The following is a 22,182-nucleotide window of genomic DNA, read 5'->3' as shown; positions in this document are numbered from 1 at the left end:
GTTCATCGTACAGAGGTCAAAATTATCGTACAAATACGATAATTATCGTACATCTGGCAACACGGCCTCATAAAATCCGATCTGCCTGTTTACGACAATCGCATTGGCACATATCTGATTTATATCTGATTTATTTCCACAAATGAACGAGCCCTGAAACCAATCTCGAAATATCCGAATGCATGCATTTTCCTGTTTCATAGAACACATCCGATCTGTGTCACATATGAGCAAAAAATCGGAATTGGGTCACCTTTCACTGACAGTGTAAACGAGGCCGCGATTAGTCAGTGTGCTTAAAGGGATACTCCACCGTTTTTTCGTATTAAACTATGTTATTCCCTTAACTAAGACGAGTTGATACATACCTCTCTCGTCTCAGTGCGTGCACTAAATCGCTCTGTCTTGCGGCGAAACTTTGTTAGCACTTAGTTTAGCCCAGTTCATTTAATGTGGGCCAAGCAGAGAAGCTACCAAACACCTCCACGTTTTCCCTATTTAAATACAGTTACTCTCGTAGTGTAACTCGACCTAGGACGGTGACACAAAACAAAACGTTGCGCTTTTCTAAGCGTGTAAAATGGATAACTATATTGTATGGCGGAATACCATAGCAAGTGCTTGGAAGCACTTCGACTTCGGCGCAGTAATATCTTCACTCGTGAAAAATCCTCTCACCGGCCCCCGCTCCCTCTAGTGAAGATATTACTGCGCCGAAGTCGAAGTGCTTCCAAGCACTTGCTATGGTATTCCGCCATACAATATAGTTATCCATTTTACACGCTTAGAAAAGCGCAACGTTTTGTATTCAGTGTCTGTTTTAGGTTTTACCTTGTGTGTTAAATGTTTTTTTTCCCTATATCATTGTGCTGGTAATGCATTTGGCATGCATTTATGTAAACAACAACATGAAGTCATTCCGATGTGGGCGGTCGTGAGCACTGATGGTTGAACAAATAAAAAGCCTGGTATCATCTAATTTTAACATGATTTTTCTAAAAATTATGTATAAATAATCAAGTAAACCTAAGTTGCTTCTACAGCTCCTTTGAAGACATGAACATTTCTAAAGTCTATTGAAGTTTTCACAGAAAACACAGTGTGTTTGTAGCTCTTGAACCCCGTCTGAAGTGTCAGTGGAAGAGGGTCAAAGATGTTTAGGTTCAAGAACTGTTGATTACTGAAGCCTTCACAGTCATCTCAAACCCCATTAAAACCAATAATATCAATATATGTGTAGCATAGTGGTTAACAAATGCACATGTAGTCAGCAACGTACAGATATGCTTTACTGAGAAAGCAAATATTTGAGAAATCTTGTACCTAAAAATACTGTACCTCTAATATCTTTGGGGTTTTTTTTAGGTTTGAAGAAACATCTCAGAATCCTCATAGAGATACAAACCTTGACAGTGACACAAGGCTGACACTTTTATCAGTATTAATAATCTTTAATTATACATCTCTGTACATTTATAAAATTTTACATCGTCCACAGTTCAGATTAATAGGTTATAAACAAACACTACTGCAAATCAGGGTTCAACAAGTTATGCCATTTCAGTTCAGTCTCTTCCGTGGATCTTCAGGACCTGGGTCTTGGCACGTCAGTTTTGGTCAAACTGTACACAGCATAAAAAGAGAGGTTCAGTTTCACCCATCTTCAGACACAGATAATGGAGGGTTCACCTTTCCAATGAATCACTGCAAAGTACATAAGAGAGCAGCATATCCATTTCCAACTGTAACGTTCTCTTCTTGCCCAATCAGCAGTTCAGCCCAAGACCCGTCCAGTGATCAGGGACCATGAGGAAGTATTTGTCCATGGCCTCACAGAAACGTGATCGGTACAGCTCTGGTGACACCACCGTGGGCATTTTACCTGTCAGGATTGAAAGATGATAACACATGTAAGAGTTTTAGCTTCTTCTGAGATTATCAGATATCTTTTTTTTTTTAACAGCATAACTGTACCTTGACCTCCAAGAATCCCAGTAGATTTGACCACCATCTCCAGCTTTTTATCCCATGTGAAAGTCCGGATATAATCTTCAAATAAACAAGTGTTTTAGTGTTTTAACAACCATAAAAAAAAAAAAAACCTTGGATTTTACAATAACATAACATTTTCTCACCTATGATCCCCACGACTAGCTCATCCGTGGCATCATCACGGCCCACCAGTAAGGAATAATCAATGATGAGGTGGCTGGACAGGAAGTGGGCGTCGCTGAGGATGGCAGCACGCAGTATGGCCTTGCAGTGGGAGCGAATATAAAGGGGATTGTCATGCACCAGTTTCAAAAGATTCTCATCTAGGAGCACCACCTCACAGCTCTCCTTTCCCTGATCCGTCTTCACATTCCTGTTCCTCAGGGATCCCTTCAGGTCAAACACCTGCACAAAAACAGTTAAGTGGACCGTAAATGTGAGCATAAAAACATGACACAGTTTTTCAAATCAAATCAGTTATAAGCTGCAGATTTAAAGTCTTAAAGGTTTTTTTCTTTAAATTAATATACCTGTGCCATCTTTCTCCCATAAAAAAGGTTTTCCATCACCAACAGGTCCAGTTTCTTCTCTGTGTTGTTCTGAGAATTCTTGTAGCCGATACGGTACACTCCCAGAATCTTAGCAAGTGCTGTGGGCCGCTGTAAAACAGATGCAAAAACAATGAGTTTAGAAAGAAAAACCTAAAACGGGCCGAAAAATGCTGCCTCATACAGAGCTATGACAAGACCTATACTGTATATACAGGTACGTACAGTATATGCTTACCTTTTGCTGAACTGATCCTGTGATGTAAGTAAAGTAGTGGGGTGCAAAGTCTAAGAAAGACTGGACCTCTAATCTGGGCATCTGCTTCAAAATAAAACGATCATCTGAGGAGAAACAGCAACTTTAGCTAAATACATCCAACAAGTCTTCACTTACGACAACTGCCTTCATGAAAAAAAAAAATAATAATCAGTAAATTGCACCCTTAGATCAAGTCGCACCTTCAGTGGCGTAGAAAACTGCACCGGACTTCCCGCCACGAGCCTGCCAGTTGACACAGTGGGAGAGCGACCGCACAAATTCATCCTCTGAGCTCTCCATAATCTCTTCCCGCATCTTATGAAACTCTTCGGCGTAGTAGATCCGGCAGTAAAACTTGGCATTGGCATCTGAGAACTCTGCATCAAAAGCATCATTTTCAGATTTAATATTAATTATGTTCTTATTTATATTTATACCAATTATTATTATTATAATTAAACAGATAATTTATTTATAAATCAAATCTGTGAAAACATTAAAGTGTCCCTATTATGATATTTTAAAGTTTCCTAATTTTGTTTTGGAGGTCTCCTACAATAGGTTTACACTTACATTTTCTTATAATATACACTGTAGCATCACCTATTTTCTCACAGTGTCTGAAACCATTCGATCAAGGATCCGGTCTCTCTAAACCCCTCCTCTGATTGGTCAGATGGCCCAATTTTTTGAGATTGTTACAGCACGTCAAAAAAATGAAACGCCCATATCCAAATCTGAATTTCAGCCAATAAACACCAAAGTCTGAACAGGCAGTTCACAATCAGTCTGAATAACTTTTTTCAGAGCACTTTGCAGACCTTTTACATTCACAAACAACTATTTTACACACTACATGAAACGTGAGATCCAAAAAAAGCATAAATTTTTCTTAGTTTGTGTGATGCACAATTATTTACTGTCGGAGGGCTCAATAATATTGACCTAAATATAAGGAATGTTTTCACCTGCCATTTGAGACTGATACTTACGCAGCTCAATGTGTGGGTTTCCGGTCTGCTTCTTCAGTTTGTCTCCACTTTCAGGATCCTCTGCAAAAGAGATCCCATAAACATTTAGTCTCATAAGCAATTCCATATTACATAGAGAAAATGATACATTACATGCTATTTGTAAGTGGCTAAAGAGCTCAACACTAAGTTTTTTCTTCTACTGGCCCGGTTCGGCCACTGGTTCAAATTTTTACTTGCCTAGCCAAAATTTTCACTATCCCAACCAAAAAAAAGTAATGAAATAAAATAGGCCTTAATAAATCATTAATAAATAAGGTTATGACACCACAAACTACTTGCCTAACTCATGTAAATTCCAAATATTGTTAAAGACAAGTAAACTGTTAGTAATAAAATAAGAACAAATAATCTAATTATGCGCAATAGCAAAGATAAATACAATAGAACAAACATACAAATGAAATAAACAGAGCTTTTCATGTTTTTCAGGTTGGTCTAACAATAATTTTCCGGTACAGAAATTGAATAATCAAATATAAAATAATTGCAATTATTTCTGGGCACATGCTTCGTAATGTGGGCGCGCATAAAGCTTTCTCACAGCAAGCATTAAATAGAGTTCTCTTTCACGTATTCCTGCGCTTGAATACTTAAATTAACCAGGCTTAAAAATGCAGCATTAGCCCGATCCAGCAAGTGACAGTTCCGTCTACTGTCCAGAGCGTCTTCCACGCTGGCCATCAGACAGTCGTTATTTTCTAACCCTGGGCTAGAATTTGTTAAACTGTGGTTTGTCTTACTGAGTGGGTCAGCATCAATGCTACTGCGGTTCAGCTGTGACATGCTGCTGTCGCTAGGTTTGGCTGGGCTGTTCTTTGCTCTACTCTCTCCAGCACTATAGATTGCAAAAAAAGAAGAAGAAATTAGCTTGCTGTTTAACCAATGTACACTGAGAAAATACAGCAAATAAGGGGAATGAGTGATTTATGTACCTCATGGCCTGAGATGTGTCGTCACCTCCGCTTTTCGTTGTAGTCTTTGTAAGCTCTTCAAGGGCAGTTTTATATTCTTTACAGCTGGATGATGGGAATAGAAGAATTAGGATAATGTTTAAGAAACACCAGGGTACAATCAGTGAAACAAAACTGCAGTGACGTTTCAGCTATACATTGAATATTTACAAAGTATTTAATATTATTTGTTGACAAAATTAAAATGAATCAATATCATAAATATCACAATGGATTTAACATGACTTTACATCCACGCCAGTAGGCCAGCTTCACAATTTGTGAGTACAAGAACATTAACACAATATTTTAATAGTGTCTCATTTAAAATGCTGATACTACTGAGAAGTTTGATTAATTTTCAGAAATCTGGAAGCAAGTCTGCTTCAGTGAGCTGGTTAACACCATTGATTTACAGGATCTACTTGGCAAAAATGGCTGTTTAGTTAAAACAATGGTTCCTCCAAATGAACAAAAAAATATATCATACAAAATTTAAAGAAATAATTAAAAAAAATATATACAATATTAATTTAAGCCATTTCTGAGCAATTACATAAATATTGAGATGCATCAAAAGGCTTAAAAATATCCATATCTCATTTTTAGTTATTTAGATTTCACATTTAACCATTTAGCAGATGCTTCTATCCAAAGCGACTTACAAATATGGAGAACAATAGAAGAGATCAAACCAACAATAGGGCAACAATATGCAAGTGCTGTTACTATTCCCAGTTAGTCCAGCACAGTACATGTAGCAAGGTTTTTTTTTTTTTTAGATATAAGAATACTAAGTGTTAATAGTTATAAGTGTACAAAAGCTGTACCTGAGTGCAAAAGCAATGATGGAGCTGGGTTCTCGCTCACACACTGCTATAGGAACTCTCTCATGTTCATACATCAAATAGTGCTTGTCTGGGTCACTAACATACCAGAAAAAAAGAAAGACCTTTATTAGATTGAGAAGAGCATTGGTTTGCCTTTTAGCATCCATAATATACCAACAGCCTTACAAAGGGAAAGGGACGGGATTGTAGCTGTTGCCCGGTAACAGGTTGGCCAGGATGGTTTTCATGGTGGACTTTTCCTTTACTTGACTGTCATTGGATCCAAGTAAGTGTCCATCAAACATGTCTAAACAAAAAAAAGAAGTAGAGAGATGAAGAGAGAGAGAAAATCAGGTGGGATGTTTGTGTGTGATTTCAAACACAAGGAAGTGTTCAAAGTAAGTTTACCCTCTGGAATGCTGACAGAGTCCTGATCAGGAAAAGATGGTCCGCTCGTAATGACATCTGAAGCTTGATCAGCCGGAGACGGTAACTGTAGTAACGATGAAGACCCTGAACCTGACGGAAATGTGTTGAGATGACGGTCCTCTGTGAGAAAAGTTTGTGAGTCGACTGTGCGGAACAATCAAGAAGAACTATTTTAAGATGAATAAAGGACCAATGAACTCACCTTTCTCTCCATCCATTTGGGATGAGTTACGAGGAGAGGACTCCAAAGCACTAGTCTATGAATCAAAAACAACAAACAAAGTATGTAGATGCTTTTGATTTCAAGTCCAGGAGATGGCTAACTTAAGCATAAGGTTCGAACCCACTACCTTTTGGTTACCAGCCCTAGATCCCTAGATAGATAGTAATTGGGTAATGGATTTTTAATGGATTTTACATTTTTTTTGCTTTATTATTTTTTGTACAGAATGCAGATGCTTTAAAGGGGATACAATTAGAGAGGCAACTTCTCAGAGAGGGTTTTAACATGCTAAATTAAAAAATACTGATAAACTACCTGGTGATTAATACATTATTTGCTAAATAAATGACTGACCTTGCTCTCATCTGATGTAGCTTGTCTGTGTCTGCCAGGACTGGGAGGAACAGATAGACGCTTTCTGCCTTTCTCTTGCTGGAACAAGTCCTGAAGCCTGAAGATGAGATAAAACATCAGTTCTGTTTTTCTGATGGCAGATGTTTCGTCTCCATCTCTATGGCTGAATGACTGTAGTCCTCACCTGTTGTTCCAAGATTGCAAGGTCTCACACAAGCCCTGCTTTTTGACCACCACTGACTCCAGAACAGCTTGTAGTTGTTGTGGCGAGTCCTTTGCACTGGTCTGCAGACGCACTTGTAGCTTCTCTATCCAACCGCGAAGCTCGGATTCCTCCATCTAAGACAGAAGAATATTCATTTAAAGTAACTGGACATTGGTTAATACTTTGGATGAAATAAGTAAAGTCATGAAAAGAAATCTACATCTTTCTGTGCAAACATGTCCTCCATTTTTTCCTCTCTGGTCTTGCTGAAAGTGTCCGTTTTTAAAGAGGTGAGACGGTCATCTATGGCCAGGTACACCTGAGCCACCCTACAAACGATGGAGAAACGATTCATTTAGCTGACATCCGGAGGAGGTTGATGAGGCTGGGTGAGAGATGGGGAATCTTACTTCTGGGAGAAGTCTTTGAGATCCTGCTGCAAGTTGGCTTTAGAGGGTCCCTGGTTCCTGATGATGATCTTTGGAGACGGCAGACAGATCTCTAGTAGTCTCACTGAGATGTAGCTACAGGAGACAGAAGAGTACAAACACATTTGGATTACAAAGTTCATAAAAAATGTACTCAGGTAGTCATTCTGCATATTCAAAGATATGAGATCTATACTGTGAAGATGCACACCTGAAGGAAGCCACCATCTGGTTGTAGGAAAAGTACTGGTGATAATCTTTATGGATGGAGTGGCCACAAGGCTCGGCGTTGGCCCGACGGGTGTACTGGTGACCATAGAAACGGAGCTCTAGATACTTGGCGAAGGACATGGACCAGGAGTCATTAGACAAAGGGACCACAGGAGTCACCTGAAACAAAATGGGTAACAATTCTAATGAAACATACTGAAGCACAAAATAGCTTACTTTAGTTCTGTTTAAAAAAAACAATACAATTCTAAGTCTCCCATTTACCTGTTTACAGACACGGCACCAAGAGTAGTTGAGGATCGTGTGCTGATATCCAGGTACAGGCGAGTCCAGCTCTTTCAGAACAATCTGGACACAGCCGCTACCGTGCACAAAGCGCCGGATGTGGTGCACCATGGGGGTCTCACAGTACATGCTGGGGCACTGGTAAGAGGGTCTGAATTACACCCATATAAAAACAAAATTAGAAATAAATACAAAAATATTATAATGCCACATTCAAATAAAGGTGTGTTCATTTTTTGTTGTAGTATCAGAACTTCTGCACTGACACATTTTGTTATTGTGTGACAACCCTAGGAATGACAAAAATAAATGAATTAATGTGAATTAATAAATTACCTAAAACAGTATCTCTCCAGAAATACACCAAGAGTCAAGTCATTCTTGCCATAAAACTCCATTGTTACAATCCTGTAAATAGAGAGCAGATACATTAAAAAAACCTAGACATTAACTTTTACACATTCAGAACACAGTCAGTAACATCACTCTGTCATGTTAATGTTAATACATATTGAATTAATATGATAATAATGTAAGTGTACTGAGAGTTTACCATGGACTGACGCAGGGGTTTGGGGCATTATTAGATTGTGCTGATGAGCTACTGAACAGCACACAGAGCCTTTGATGGTTGATTGGATTTAAACAGTCCAACTGAAACAATTAAAAACAATTAATTGTAGTAAAAAATCTTTTTTAATCATTAACTAATGTAAGCCCCACATTTCGCATGCAATGACATTACAGAATGATTTTCTCTCACTACAAAAAAGTAACAATTTATTTGTTTAAACATTTTTTTTAGAAAACAAATATTTTTCTGCAATATATAGTGGATACCTAGCTGGCCCCTAATGAGTAGCTAATTAATTTTAACTACACTTTCTGTTATTTGTATCCAAGTATAAATAAATTAATTAATAAATCAGGGTTCTAACTTTTGGAAACAAGTTACAAAAACATAAAAACTCATAAAATTAAGAGATAATACAGCTTATATAATAATTACTTTGACCTTGACTTTTTCCTACGGTTAAGCATCTCCTTTCACTGACCAAAAACAATAGTTTAAAATTTCAAGTTTTGGGCCCTAATCATGCAAAGTGCCTCACACTATTCAGAATGTGGAATAAAGTAAAATAATAAACATAATAGCTGATGTGAAACCCACCTTTGTAGCCCATGTCATCTCACTCGGTCCTGCCGCCCCTTTATCATCTTCACTATCTGCCTTTATTGGTGCCTTTGTTGGGGGTGGGGCTTCACGAAATTGCATTCCTTCTCTTTGCCGAATGCGTCCTCCCTGGGCACGGTAGTCAGCCAGCATGCGTGCCAGATTCTGACTGCTGCCAAGCTGGTCTGCTATACGGGCACTCGTGAGTTTGTGACAGGGCAAAATCTGGATGGTCCGTTGATGCGACACAGTACCGTTTGTCAGGCTGCCAGAACTCGGGCTAGACTCTTTCAGCAGCTGCCGCTTGCGGCGTCCGTCCAGCTCTTTCGAGTCCTTATTTAATAGAGGTGAGAGGTAAACCTGTTCCGGAAAATAATCCCGGCTAGGACAACGCAGTCCAGCCCCCGTGAGCAAAAACGGCTCCCGAAATGTAATAAAAGGTGAAATGCACAGGATAATGTCTTTTAGCTCCTGTTTAAATAAAGCTGAGATGGACTTGAGGCGGTCATCTGAGGAAGCTACATGCTCGGTCACAAACAGGCCTGTGTCGTCCTGTAAGGGATCCCTGAAGAGCCGGGCTGGTGGAAGGGAGGTCTCAGAGCTTGTGCTGTCCTGATGGACCAGATGCTCCTCCAGCTCTTTGTTCTTCTCCTCCTCAACTGGCCCCTTGTCTACTTCCTGTGACATCTCTTTCAGGTCTGAATTCAGGAAAGGTGGTGACACCAGCTGGGGAAAGCTGGAAGAGAAGGAGGAAAGGGGTGTGGAGGTCTTTATAATGTCTTCCTCTCCTCCAGAGAAGGAAGCAACTGAACCATTTTTATTTATTCTGGGGCTTTCTCCATCTTTATAGGAAGATTCTGAGATGGAAGTCTCTCTACTGTGGAGTTTGATAATCTCCTGAAGTCCTGGCTCAAAGTCTGCTTCTGGAAGAAGCGTGAGGCTAACGTCCCCCAGCGTGGACCCATCATTATCTTGGCTCTCCTTTTCTCCACCAGTCTCCTCCTCTTCCTCCAAAGTGGTGCTTTCCAGCAGACATGGGAAGGAGGAACTCTCAGCCAGGCTGGGAGGCATTGCAAACTCATCCATGAGGAAAGAGATCTCTAGCTGTAAGTGGTACGCCACACACACCATAAAAATGATGATTTCTTTCACCCGTGCCAGTTCATACTCTGAGGCACCGCGGAGCTTAATAGTGCAGCCCAGCTGAGGAGGACAGCCCTCAAAAAACATCAGGGTCTTAAATTCATCTGTAAACAGAGGGAGCAAGTTAACTTTACAAAGCTTTTTGAAAATTACCAATAAAAAAACAAAAATATGCCAGAAAAATATAAATAAAACTAATTTGGTGAAAATCATAATTCTGATCACAACTGTCCTTATCAAGACATGAATGTAAGCATCACAACATTATATTGTAGTGTGAAAAAGGGATGTTCATTTTCAGATTTGTTAAATATTACACTGAACATTGTTATTAAATTATTAGTGTTTTTAAAGATTAGCTTTTAGTGAGTGTTAGATGATGTCAAAGAAACAGATACTGATAAATGAATAGCCTATATGGTACTTATTGCATCCCTAAAGGGAACAACTTTTAGTAAAATGAGAAGCGAGTTAAAGCTCATTAATAACATAAACAGTGACATACATCATAAATAGAGATAGAGATAGAGACTCACCATTTGGCAGCTGGAAGGAATGCAGGTAAAACTTGTGGCAGGTACCCAGACGAGGTTTCGTAAGGAGTTGATCCATTGAAATGACTAAATCTCCCTGAGTCATTCGACTTACACGATCCAAGACTTGCTGTGGCGATTAAAGAGAGCTATTACTTCCCCAAACTAGACCAAAATAACTCTTCACAACTCATTATTAATGTTCAATGTGGAAATAACGTTTAAACAATGCCTTAAAGACGGTACTAACAGGTTTGACATTAATCACAAGGCTAATGCCGTGCTCCAGTAGCATGTCCTGAGCGATACGGGACACAGTCTTCTCCACCAACACTAGGTTTGGTCGGACATCAGCAATCCTCTGAACATAGTTCTTCAGAAACTCATGCTCCTGTAAAAAAGCAAATTGTAAATGAAATGGTTTTTCAGATTCTTGTATTTTTAGCATATTGTCTGGAGATAAAAAGTCTTGAAATCACATTTCAAGCATCACCTGCAACACAATTGGGTCAATGCAGGTGAACTTGGTCTCTTCTCTGTACAGATACTCAATGGAGCATTTGAGGAGAAGTATCTTGGGGTTTTTGATGTAAGGGTTCATCTGTTGAGAAATTCCCAACACTGTTAGCGCAAATATCACATGGCCTCCTCTGTGGCATAATGTTGAATCAATACAAACCTTTTTGTGTGCAATATTCTTTGTGCAAACGAAGCCATTCACTACAGCAGAGTCAAACTTCTTTCCCCCTGGGATCTACAAAATATCTAGTATTAGACAAATTTAACTGGCAAAACTAGATTCATTGATTTTGCATCCACTTGTGTTCCTCACTTTTTTGATGTGGACAAACTGACGGATATCCATGTCATCATCACAGCTGCGCACATCCGGTCGCACCGTCTGCACCACCTGCCTCACCACAGGTACGATGATGTCACGCCAGGAGAGAGACAGTGATTCGCTGTAGAGCAGCTGCTGCAGAAGCGCCATCATGTGGCTGTGATTAGCAGACCTGAAGAGGAAGTATTAATCATGATGTGTGCTTCCAAAAGTCCCTGGACTCATTTACATGTGATTTTTATGTGATGCGTGTGTGACCACACATTAGACACTTGTTTATATTTAGTATTTAACATATATATTAATACTTTACATGTTGATAAAAGTACAGCAGTGAAGTATTTTGCTCCTAATTGTTTATGAATACAAGTTACCAACTTAAAAATAACATCTTATATGTTGGAAAAAATGTACATTATATATATTTTTTAAAATCTTACAGTAAACGCTCCATCGCTTTCTTTTCCCCATTCTCTTCCCGCAGCTGGTCCAAGGAGCTGTGATGCCAGCCGAGAGGAGTGAAGAGCATTTCTTTAGCTTTCTCCTCAACCCTCCGATTAAACAAAGACTCTACAGAGGAGAAATCCATCAGCATAGGCAAGACAAGAGTTCATGTACACTACACTGTTTTTGAAAGAAATTAAGGATGCATTAAATTGGTAAAAATGCAGTAAAGACATTCATAATAACAAATGGCTTTTTCTATCTAATGATGTTCTTCAAACTCTCTGTTAAATGACATCTGTGCAGAACTTATGCCTTCTAAGCAGTCAGTTTAAGAAGAAAATTAGTTGCAGTTTCATCCCATGCTTTCTGTTGCACTTCCCATAGCTGTTTTTATGATGGAACCTTATGATTCCCACAACAGCTCAAACTTTGATTCATCTATTCATAATACTCTTTTATTGGCGTTTAAATTAAACTTTAAGCTTTCAAAAACCTGTCTTAGTGATTCTAAACTTTTGAATGGAAGTATTGTAACGCTGCAATAAAAGATGCAAAAAACAATTACCTTTAATGAAGGCATCACTGATGGATATATGCTGACCTCCATCTTCAGAGAGCAGGACTTCCACTGATGTAGAGAGAGAGAGTGTATGTGAGACAGGACAGTCAAGAGTGGACATCGGAAGACAAGTTGGATTATATGGATTTAAATGTTGCAATAAGGCGATGCCTCAGTCTAGTACATGACAATGAATTAGTTTCAACAAGTCTTTTTGAGGAAGTGGAAGTCAGTGTTACTGCTTTGTAACTGTGAGGCATGCATGACATAAGCAGCAAGCCATGCTTTTGAGGTAGTGTGACAAACTGGAAATGCGTTCATTTGAAATGTTGGACTGGGAAAGGAAATAATGTGAGGTTGGGAAGGAACAAATCAGTCATGCAGGACTGTATGCTATAGTCAGGGCTGTTACTTCAATTGTTAATTATAATTTGGAGGGTCAGACTAGTATTGAGTGGTGGGTCTCAGATCAGCAAGACATTGGTTCTGTTCCAAACCCTAGTGAGCTGCCTACCTAGATAGGATTTTCAGGCATCACCACAATGCTCCTGATGCAAAAGCCTGACACATACATAATGCAGTAAAATTATTCTGTTTCATAAGATGCCTCGTTTTAGCTTAGGTCTGGGGCAGTAGCACATGGATTATTTTAGGATAAAGCAATCCCAGACTGCATTGTGGAGATCTATGTGTTTTTGTTTTGTTTTGTTTTTTAAATCTGAGATAGCATTTGTAAAAAAAAACAATTAAAAATGAATTTATATAAAATATATATAAAAATTATTATAATAATTAAAATGTGTTTTGTGCTTATACATTTTTTTGTAAATAATTTTTTAGTTTTTTTCCTAAGGGGCACTTGAATTATTAGTCAAGACTTTACTCTTTGACCCAGAATATTAAACTGCTGTGCCTCTGACAATTCATCAATAAGGTTTCTATGCCGTTAGGTTGTAGCCTTACAAGGTTGCTGCCTATGTAGACAGTATATAGTGAGGCCGCTCACTAGGGTTTGGAACAAAGCCAGTGAGTTAGTGCTGCTTTTGAAGCAGACAGAGGCAAACCAGGATGGCCAATGGGCCTCTCCGCCTCTCCTCACTTGGTGCATGGATGTCGGTTTCTGGGGTGAACGGGTCATGGGGCTCCATACTTTTTTGCTCGGCTTGGTAAGGAGGCACATGGGGGTACTTGGCCTGCTTCTTGATGTGGAAATTGACATTGTCCTGCTCCATGTTTAAGTTGATGGAGGCGGCTGAGTCACTGTCCACTGCAGAATGGAAACTGCTGACGGATGTTCTTTTGCTGGGGCTGGCCGAGTCTGGAAAATTGTGAGAGGGAGCCAGCAATTTGGTAAAGGAAAGACATAATGACTGCTATAGGATATCAGCAGTCATGGGATACTTACTTGGTGTGACAAAGTCATTTTCATCTGCTAGCTGCTCAGTGTCACTGTCGTCAAACTTGATGTCTTTAAACCATGACGGTTCAGAGTGTCCCTCCAGAGAATTCACACTGTCACTGTCTGGAGAGGGGGTTTCTGAGAACTCTGTGCTCTGAAAGTCAACAAACGCATTACTAATATGATGACAGAAGGAATCAAACCAATTCCATTTTATTTGTATAGTGCTCATTACAATAAACAATCCAAATCAGATTTACAAAAATTCAGTTTCAGTTTGCATGCAACTAGCTTGCTCAGTTATATTAGTCATGTAATTTCAACAGAAACTTATACTTATCTTAAATTTATAGGGACAGTATGTAAGTTTCTCTGCTAAAGGTTGCTTATTTAAAACTATAACAAAGGCATAGCATGATGACACTGTGAATGAGCATGGAATCATGGAAGTTGTCATCGACACCTCCACAAAAAATACATGCATATTTTATCTCATTCTACTGAAATAGCCACGAGTGCTGAATTACTACTGAAACAGGTTGACGAATTAAAATTGTGGGGTAATGCAGCACTGCAAAACAATCATAAATACATATGAGCGTGTTGAAAGTTATGTTAAAACGTTACTGTGCGTTCGCTCGTGACTGGTATGAGACACTTGTTGCACATTGCAATAAGCTAGATCGTTATTAGAATATTATATTATAAAAGCGGGATGACTTTTGTGTTGCTAAATAGCATGCAGTAAATTATAAAATATATTAGATGGTGGAGAAAATGCTGATTATGCTATGTTAGCCACTTGACCAAAATAGTGTTGTTTCTGAGGTATGGTACAAACATGTTTCTCGCTGTAAATCAAGAAAACGTGATTCAAACAAGACCATAACAATGATTAAGTTATCTGTCGATAAAGGGATCCAAACAGTTTCCAATTCTCCAATCCAATTCTCTGGATTTAAACATAGTTGAAAACATTTGGGATAATGCAAGTACACAACTGAACAAAATATATAACACTGTGCTAGTGTTTTTTTGGGATATTTTAAAGCAAATATATTTCATATTGTGCCTTTAACATCATTATGGCACATATTTATACTTATACTAACCTGAAGAGGGCGATATAGGGCATATTCATCACGGAAGATCTGATCATGATGGGTTACACAGTCAAGCCAGCGTCCATCTACCAAAGCCTGCCCAATAGCTATGGCCTGAGCCCTGTGTCGGAATAATTGAAAATTTAACAACATTAACATGTTATACAAGTTATTTCACTGTGTATGAATGTGAAGCTGCTTTGAAACAATCTGTATTGTATAAAGCACTATATAAATAAATGTTTCTTGACTCAGAAGAACTATAACAAAACACTGTTATAGCTTAAATTAATATTTTAATGTCTGACCACACCTGAAGATGTAATGAACTAAGTTCTTACCTAGTTGAAATAGTGCCGTTTCGTAAGAGCCAGTTGACCAACTCTTTACCGACAATGCAGTTGGGGTAAGTACGCAGCCAATACCGATGGTCCTGAAACTCCATCCCTGTACTGTTGTGGCAAATCTTCTTCCATAGATCTTTAAGTTGAGAAGAATCCTATAAGATAATCAGCCATTATAATTATATAACAACATATATAACACATAATATAACAATGCAAAAGTTAAGGAAAGTTGAGGAGGAATCTGTGAAAGACAAGTTCGTACCAGAAGGATCTTTCGCTCCTCTTCGTTGTGATCGGTCTTGGATACGGCCCGGCTGTTCTGTGGACTAACTGAACTCTCATAGGCAGGAACCATGACTGAGCCAGAACGGTCCAAAGACAGGTTGGTCACACTAGCTGACCTTAACACAAGCAATAAATGGATAACATTGTATTTATAGTCTGTAAACCTAAGCATTGAAATGAGTAAAGAATCTTTGGCCAAAATACACCACAATCACCTCTTCCTGGCCGGTGACTTGCCCATATCCTCTTGGACTGCTGTAAGTCTGGAACTGAGACCACTGTTCTGAGATTCTTGATGACTAGAGTTATCACACACATACACGCAAATGAACGTCAGGAACATCTCAATCGTTTCCCTTTGAAACACTATGTAAATAAATGACAGTCAAGCTTTGCATGAAACATAGTCACACTCAAGAGCAGCAGCATGTCTTCTCTAGGTCATGCAAAACAAAAGTAACACTAAAACTCACTTCTTCCTCATCCCAATGGAATTTTTTCTATGCATGGAAAGAGAAAGGAGAAAAGATGAGCATTGTGACAGACACACAACACAGAAGGAGCCAGCTGATTAAATAAAGGCGAGCAGAGAGGGTTGAAGTTCATTTGCATCATAATAGTCCTGTGACTATGTTTTATGTAATTTGCTATGTCGGGGGGTGGGGGAACTCCTAGAAGCTTTTTAGGAGTAACATGGTTCATATAAGAGTAAACATTGGTTACAGTAGGGGACACAAACAGCAAGGAGGTGTGACTTTGCTCAGAACTTTATTTTGAATAACAATGCACACTGTCTAAAAACTGTCTGCAAGTCCAAATTATTTGAAGACGCTAGCAAAGTGAATCCCACAAAACATGTCCAGTTCATATTTCACTCCAAAAATAAAAAAGAAATTATATTTTGGATGAAGAAAATGAAGCCTTTTGGGACAGTTAGGTTTTTTTGCATGGTAAAATTACTTTCATGACAATTACGCAATAAATAGTTTACTTTTTTTTTATTCCAATTATTCTTAATGACTTTCTCAATTATTAAATCAACTCAATCATAAATGAAAGACTAAAATGTTTATTACATCAAAGTAATGAAAATTGTTCCCTAGCTTAATTGATATGATTATAATGTCTCAATGCAAAATATCTTCCTGGTCCTAAACAAAGGCTTTAAGGACAATACAATGTATTATTCTCTTTTTTGTTTTTTAACGTGAAACATAACCCCAGACATGTTCTTGACAGGTTTCATGAGATTTACCCAGAAACATGCTTTACTCCATTTAAAATGATTTCAACGGCAAACAATTTTTAAAGAAGACTTCAAAGAAACAACATCTTAAGGTTCACTTTTCTTTGTACATCCCATGTTATTTGTTAACTACCAATTTGCTTCTATGCTTTAGATGAATCATAAATCATCAGGCGGATACTTGATTAGATGGACCTGGGAGGGCCAATCCTCCTACAATCCTCATGTGAAAGAGATAAACAGCGAGAGCAATGAGTATGGTAAGAAAGCAGTGTTAAAACAGAGCAGAGAAACACCATAGGGATAAGGTAAAGTGAGCAGGAACAATGGAATAGATAGTGATATGTCTTTATGCCTCGTCCCTTTTCTGTAGTTTTCACCTTTGCCAAGCCAGGTCCTCTTCCAGGAAGATGTTCCGGCTAGCTTTGCGGCCCCCCACAGGTGTGCGTGGTTCGGTGGGTTCCAGCACACACACGGAGAGGGCCGAATCTGACAGGGCGCTGAGATCTTCTCCGATGGAACTTGAGTCAGCTGAGTGAGCGTAGCTCAACGCTATCTTACGACAGTACGTACACGCCCGTAAATCACCTGCAGTAGGGGTGGGGGGGATATGAAACCAAATGAGAAGTTAGAGAACCAACCAAGGTTATTATCGCTAAAAGTAAATAAAATTTAATTAAAACTTAATTAAAATAAGCTGAAATAAAATAAATTATAAAATATTTGTTGAAAAACATAAACTAAAGGTAAATTAGAAATGTTGCCCTGTCAATAACTGAAATAAGTTTAGGTTAAGGCACTGAAATTATTAACTGGAAATAAATAAACAGTAAAACTAACTAAAACCAAAATAAAAATAAATTAAACTTAAATTTAATATTATTAACCAATATTTTTTTTAAACTAATAAAATGTCAAAAGCACATAATGAAATGACTAAAAATTAACATGAAAATTCAAAATGTAAAAATAAAAGCTAATTCAAAATATTGATAAAACAAAAAATAAAAACGTCTAGGACTCTGCGTTACTAATGTAAACCCCACGTTCCCTGTATGAGGGAACGAAGACGTTACGTCGGACTGATGTCATGGGGTCTCACTTGGGAGCCCAAATCACCTCCAAGTGGTAACAAAACGAGCCAATGGACATCGGCCAGTGAGATTTGCATGCCGAGTCACACCTACCTGTACATACAGGTATAAATTTGAACGGCATTACTCACTTCATTCATGTTTTGCGGAGGAGCCGAGACAGGGATCTCGACCGTTCAGTGGTGGTTCAGGGCTGTGGCAGGAGAACGTAACGTCTCTGTTCCCTCTTTCAGGGACCGAGGGTTACACTAGTAACCCAAACGTTCCCATTCAGTCAGTCACGATCAACGTTACGTTGGACTGACTTCGTGCGGTCCCTATGGAAATTGTCATAGCCACTGAACTGTGTTACGAGTGTTGGAGATGCAGATGCTAGCAAGCTGCCACGTGCCCTTTTAATAATGAGGCTTTTTAAGTACTGATTCCTCCAAAAAAGGTCAAAGTGCACAGACAAATTCTTACCTTTTTCAGAATCACACCAGTTAGTCCACAAAGTTCAAAATTCACACTACAACCCATTTAAATCAAAGGCCAAAAAACCACTGCAAACACATGCAGCATGCTAGAGGTGCTCTTACTCTTAATCTGACATAGCTGCTCGTCTCCTTGTCGAAAGCCTCTTTAAAGAGGCTACGTCCACAAACCAGCGGTCAGAACGAGACCCTCGCTCCCCAAAACAAACACCCCAACAACACTCACCCGTGTAGCCCATGAACTTGCCAGGAATTTCCTGGTTGCAGCATCGGCTGCAGAAGATTTGGCCACAGAGTCGACAATGGTGACGCCGGCGGAAGGTTGTGAACTTCTCATTGCAGTCGTAGCACTCTTTACACTGGCTGTCCGGCATCCAGTACTGTTTCAGATCACTGTCCTGGAACATAAAGACATGATTCACATCTCTTACATCCAACTGCAACAACAACAAAACAACACTGTTGTACTCTGTAGTGGATTCCTTTCACATCTGAATCATTGACTCTTTTGTCAATAAGCTTTGACTCATTTGTATAGCAATTTTCCCACTTAGTTCACTGGAAATCAATACCTGACTTTTCCCCTCCATGATCTCCTTGAGTCTCTTGAGGGCTGTGCGTAACTGGACAGCAGTTCGGGGATCGTGGTTGCCCAGAGGGGCTTCTGATTTCCGTCGACCCTCTATAAATGCAAAGAAACACACAAGCACCAGTAATGTACAAGCACCAGTAATGTACAAATTAAGATGTTAAACCTACTCTAAAGTACAATATGCAGGTGAAAATACATGGCACACATGCTCATTCAAAGCCAAAGCTTTCAGTGAAATATCCACCAGCACTCTTGATCCCATCAATGCTTATTGAAATGCAATTCCTTATGTAAGCCGGCATAGGCCAGAGAGTATTCGTTTTTGTGGGATTATGACTCTCATGAATATGAAATTACTAAGATCAACCACTAAATGTTCAGTTCACAGCACCAAAGGTGTCGAGCAAGAACTTCAGGCAGTCAATTCGGCACACCCTTTCACATGCAACAAATGTGGTTCATTTAAAACTATACACTGCAAAAACTATTTTCTTAATCAGTATCTTTGTATTATTTTCCAGTAATCACATCTAAATATCATTAAAACAAGATACATTTACTTGAGAGTAAGATAAGATTCTAAGACTTGGTTTCAGATAAAACAAGTTTACCTTGACTTAATTGGCTAGTAGTTTAGCTATTTTGGTATTTTTTACAAAGCCACAGTGGTAAGAAAAATACACCTAATTAAAGACATAGCCTTTGTATATTTGATTCTCAAGGACAAAGATTTTTTCCTCAAAAAAAAAAAGAAAATACTGATAAAAGAAAATCCTTTTTTTACAGTATACACATATATTCCAAACCAGTGCTGATGAATTCAAACAGATAATAATTTCAGGGATTCATTTCAGGGAAATAAAATAAAGAATCCTCACCTTCCCACTCCACTGTGAACAGAAAGGAACATAAACACAACTTTAGCCTAAAAGATTTCTGCACATGTGATAAGTTTATCGTTGTTAAATGCAATCAACACTCCCAAAATCATCTTGTTTGAAGCTTCCAAATAAGTGATGGTTCACAATACTCATTTCCCACTCAAATTCTTGCCATAACTCCAGAATGTAGTTTTACAGGTTTAGCGTTAGGTAGATTTCATGGATTTCCTGAATTGTTGCCTGAATTTTCACTTACAGTGAATGTCCAGTGGCCCTCCTGAGAGTGGCATGGATCATTTGAGGTCAGAGTCTAGCCTTTGAATCAACTGTTATCTTCAGTGATAAACCCTGTGAGAACCAGGCTGCCGCTGCAGTGACTAGTCATCAATCAAAGAGACCAATGATAGGCTTGCCTTTTCTAACTCTAGAAAGAGCAAGTTTTAAAGAATTCAGAACGATAGTTTTATCTACAGTAAAACACATGATTTTAGCATTGTCTTCTATAGAAGAATAGGGTTACTGAATGTGACCGGGTCAATATTTCACCCCAAAATCAAGATGTAACGTAAACAATTCTAAAACCTGGATGTTACTTGTGGACAGATTAAAAGACAAATGGTTGCAAGTATATGTAAAATTGTGTTTTTGTATTGTGTACCTGAGGCAGTGGATGTTCTTCGGAGAAGCTCCGGATGTTTCCTGTGGGTTTCAGAGCCATGTATGGAATGGGAAGGACTTGACCAGTTGTGCCGTGGCCCCTGCGGTGATGATGAAGCCGATTGACTTTTCTCTGTCACTGAAGGAGGCCGTCCTTCCTCTGAATGATTGAAACCAACAGAAAAGCTTGGTCAGAAGGTAGAGATTCATGAGGAAATGGTGGATTTGGGTAGAAATTTTGTGGTGATTGTCTGATTTTAAGAAAGAATTTGCATTGTGTTGACATTTCTTCTTTTCATTTTCTTATTCCGAAATCATTTTTCCAATTTATTAATTCTATACTTTTATTTACTTGCTTTACTTTCATTTCTGTACAAAAAGCTAGACTTACCAAGCTTAGTAAGCTTTTTTGCTGGTGCAATGTTTGCACCTGTTTTTTCTAAAAGGAATGAAAGGGAGAGGTTAGAGAGTTGATTACTATAAATGTAGTTTGAATTTAAGGTTTTACAGATAATCACACTGATTAACTGTAAATCAAGACTAATATTAAAAGAAATGTAATTTGAATTCCAGAAACTTCTCTTTTGTAGTACATCAAACTTTTCTTCAGCTCCAATGACTTGATGATCGAATATATTACCTAAAAATAATCATTAAATAACAATGTCCAACACAAATGCAACTTCGTTATAACAGAGCAAAAGAGAATCTGTGTGTTCCATACTTATAAAGGCTTAAATTTTGCTAAACCTGTTCGATTTTCTTCCTTTTCTTAATTAAGTACACATACAGTATAAAGTTTCACTACTCTAAAGTGTTCTTTAGAGAACATCATCTTTTCATAGTGAGCTTTTGTTTTTACCCCTCAATTTAGGGTGTACTACTTCTTTAATAGAGAGCATTTATTCAATCATCTATTCCTGTCAGTCCTATGAACAGTTTGGAGTACATTTCCTATGCTTTTATAACTTAATTTTAATAATTCCCTTTTTCAGTCGTGTACTGCAATGCTTCTTGCAAGAATTGATACTATACATAGGGACAAAAACAACAACAACAACATGTGAGTAAAAGAAGTCGTCGAGTGGATTGCACACTGTGTTCTTGGCACATCACGAGCACTGTCACGTGACTCTTCAATACAATTCCCTGCTCTGCCATTCTGGAATTTCCAGAAGAATCCTGTACTTTATAAAAACAGAATGACTACTACATAACCTTGAACTTTTATTCCAGAAATCAAAAGTTACTCAAAAGATAAAAATGATTGCGGTTAAGGTTTGATGTGTACAGCCATCAGGAATACAAAATACTATGCATCCAAATAAGTGCTATCGATCCATTAAAAGGGACTACATTCAGATAATTGCATAAAGCAATGCAATGGAGGGGGATATCCATGAATCAGTGTTTGATGACAGAAAACAAACAACGTTAAGATTTCTGCACATTTGATGAGTTTATCGTTGTTAAATGCAATCAACACACCCAAAATCATCTTGTTTGAAGCTTCCAAATAAGTGATGGTTCACAATACTCATTTCCCACTCAAAGTCTTGCCATAAATCAGTGTTTGATGACAGAAAACAAACTGTGAAACTTTGAAAACAAATGAATGATTTATAGACTTTAAAAAAGAA

At 38.4% G+C, this 22,182-nt stretch overlaps 1 protein-coding gene across 1 annotated transcript; it reads right to left on the bottom strand.

The window, feature by feature from the left end:
• Positions 1 to 1,425: 1,425 nt before the first annotated feature.
• Positions 1,426 to 20,981, bottom strand: LOC308686494 (1-phosphatidylinositol 3-phosphate 5-kinase-like; the record flags this gene model as incomplete). The annotated part of the gene is made up of 42 exons (XM_081394921.1): positions 1,426 to 1,882; positions 1,975 to 2,049; positions 2,136 to 2,397; positions 2,523 to 2,651; positions 2,779 to 2,882; positions 3,000 to 3,176; positions 3,792 to 3,851; positions 4,574 to 4,668; positions 4,766 to 4,849; positions 5,614 to 5,709; positions 5,800 to 5,920; positions 6,022 to 6,162; positions 6,245 to 6,299; positions 6,620 to 6,716; positions 6,804 to 6,958; positions 7,045 to 7,153; positions 7,235 to 7,348; positions 7,464 to 7,642; positions 7,748 to 7,919; positions 8,105 to 8,176; positions 8,322 to 8,422; positions 8,940 to 10,189; positions 10,622 to 10,748; positions 10,869 to 11,009; positions 11,112 to 11,219; positions 11,298 to 11,372; positions 11,451 to 11,631; positions 11,900 to 12,029; positions 12,472 to 12,534; positions 13,565 to 13,783; positions 13,871 to 14,018; positions 14,977 to 15,088; positions 15,309 to 15,466; positions 15,577 to 15,715; positions 15,815 to 15,898; positions 16,073 to 16,099; positions 17,226 to 17,433; positions 18,639 to 18,810; positions 18,985 to 19,094; positions 19,883 to 19,894; positions 20,544 to 20,702; positions 20,934 to 20,981. Coding segments are annotated over 42 exons (6,185 nt in total), but the record flags the coding sequence as incomplete, so codon positions are not given.
• Between the last annotated feature and the right edge of the window lie 1,201 nt (positions 20,982 to 22,182).

Source organism: Scardinius erythrophthalmus (genome assembly GCF_964197995.2).
Source record: "Scardinius erythrophthalmus genome assembly, contig: HAP1_SCAFFOLD_325, whole genome shotgun sequence".
In the NCBI taxonomy this organism is placed as follows: Eukaryota; Metazoa; Chordata; class Actinopteri; order Cypriniformes; family Leuciscidae; genus Scardinius; species Scardinius erythrophthalmus.
This window is presented reverse-complemented; position numbering and strand designations above follow the sequence as displayed.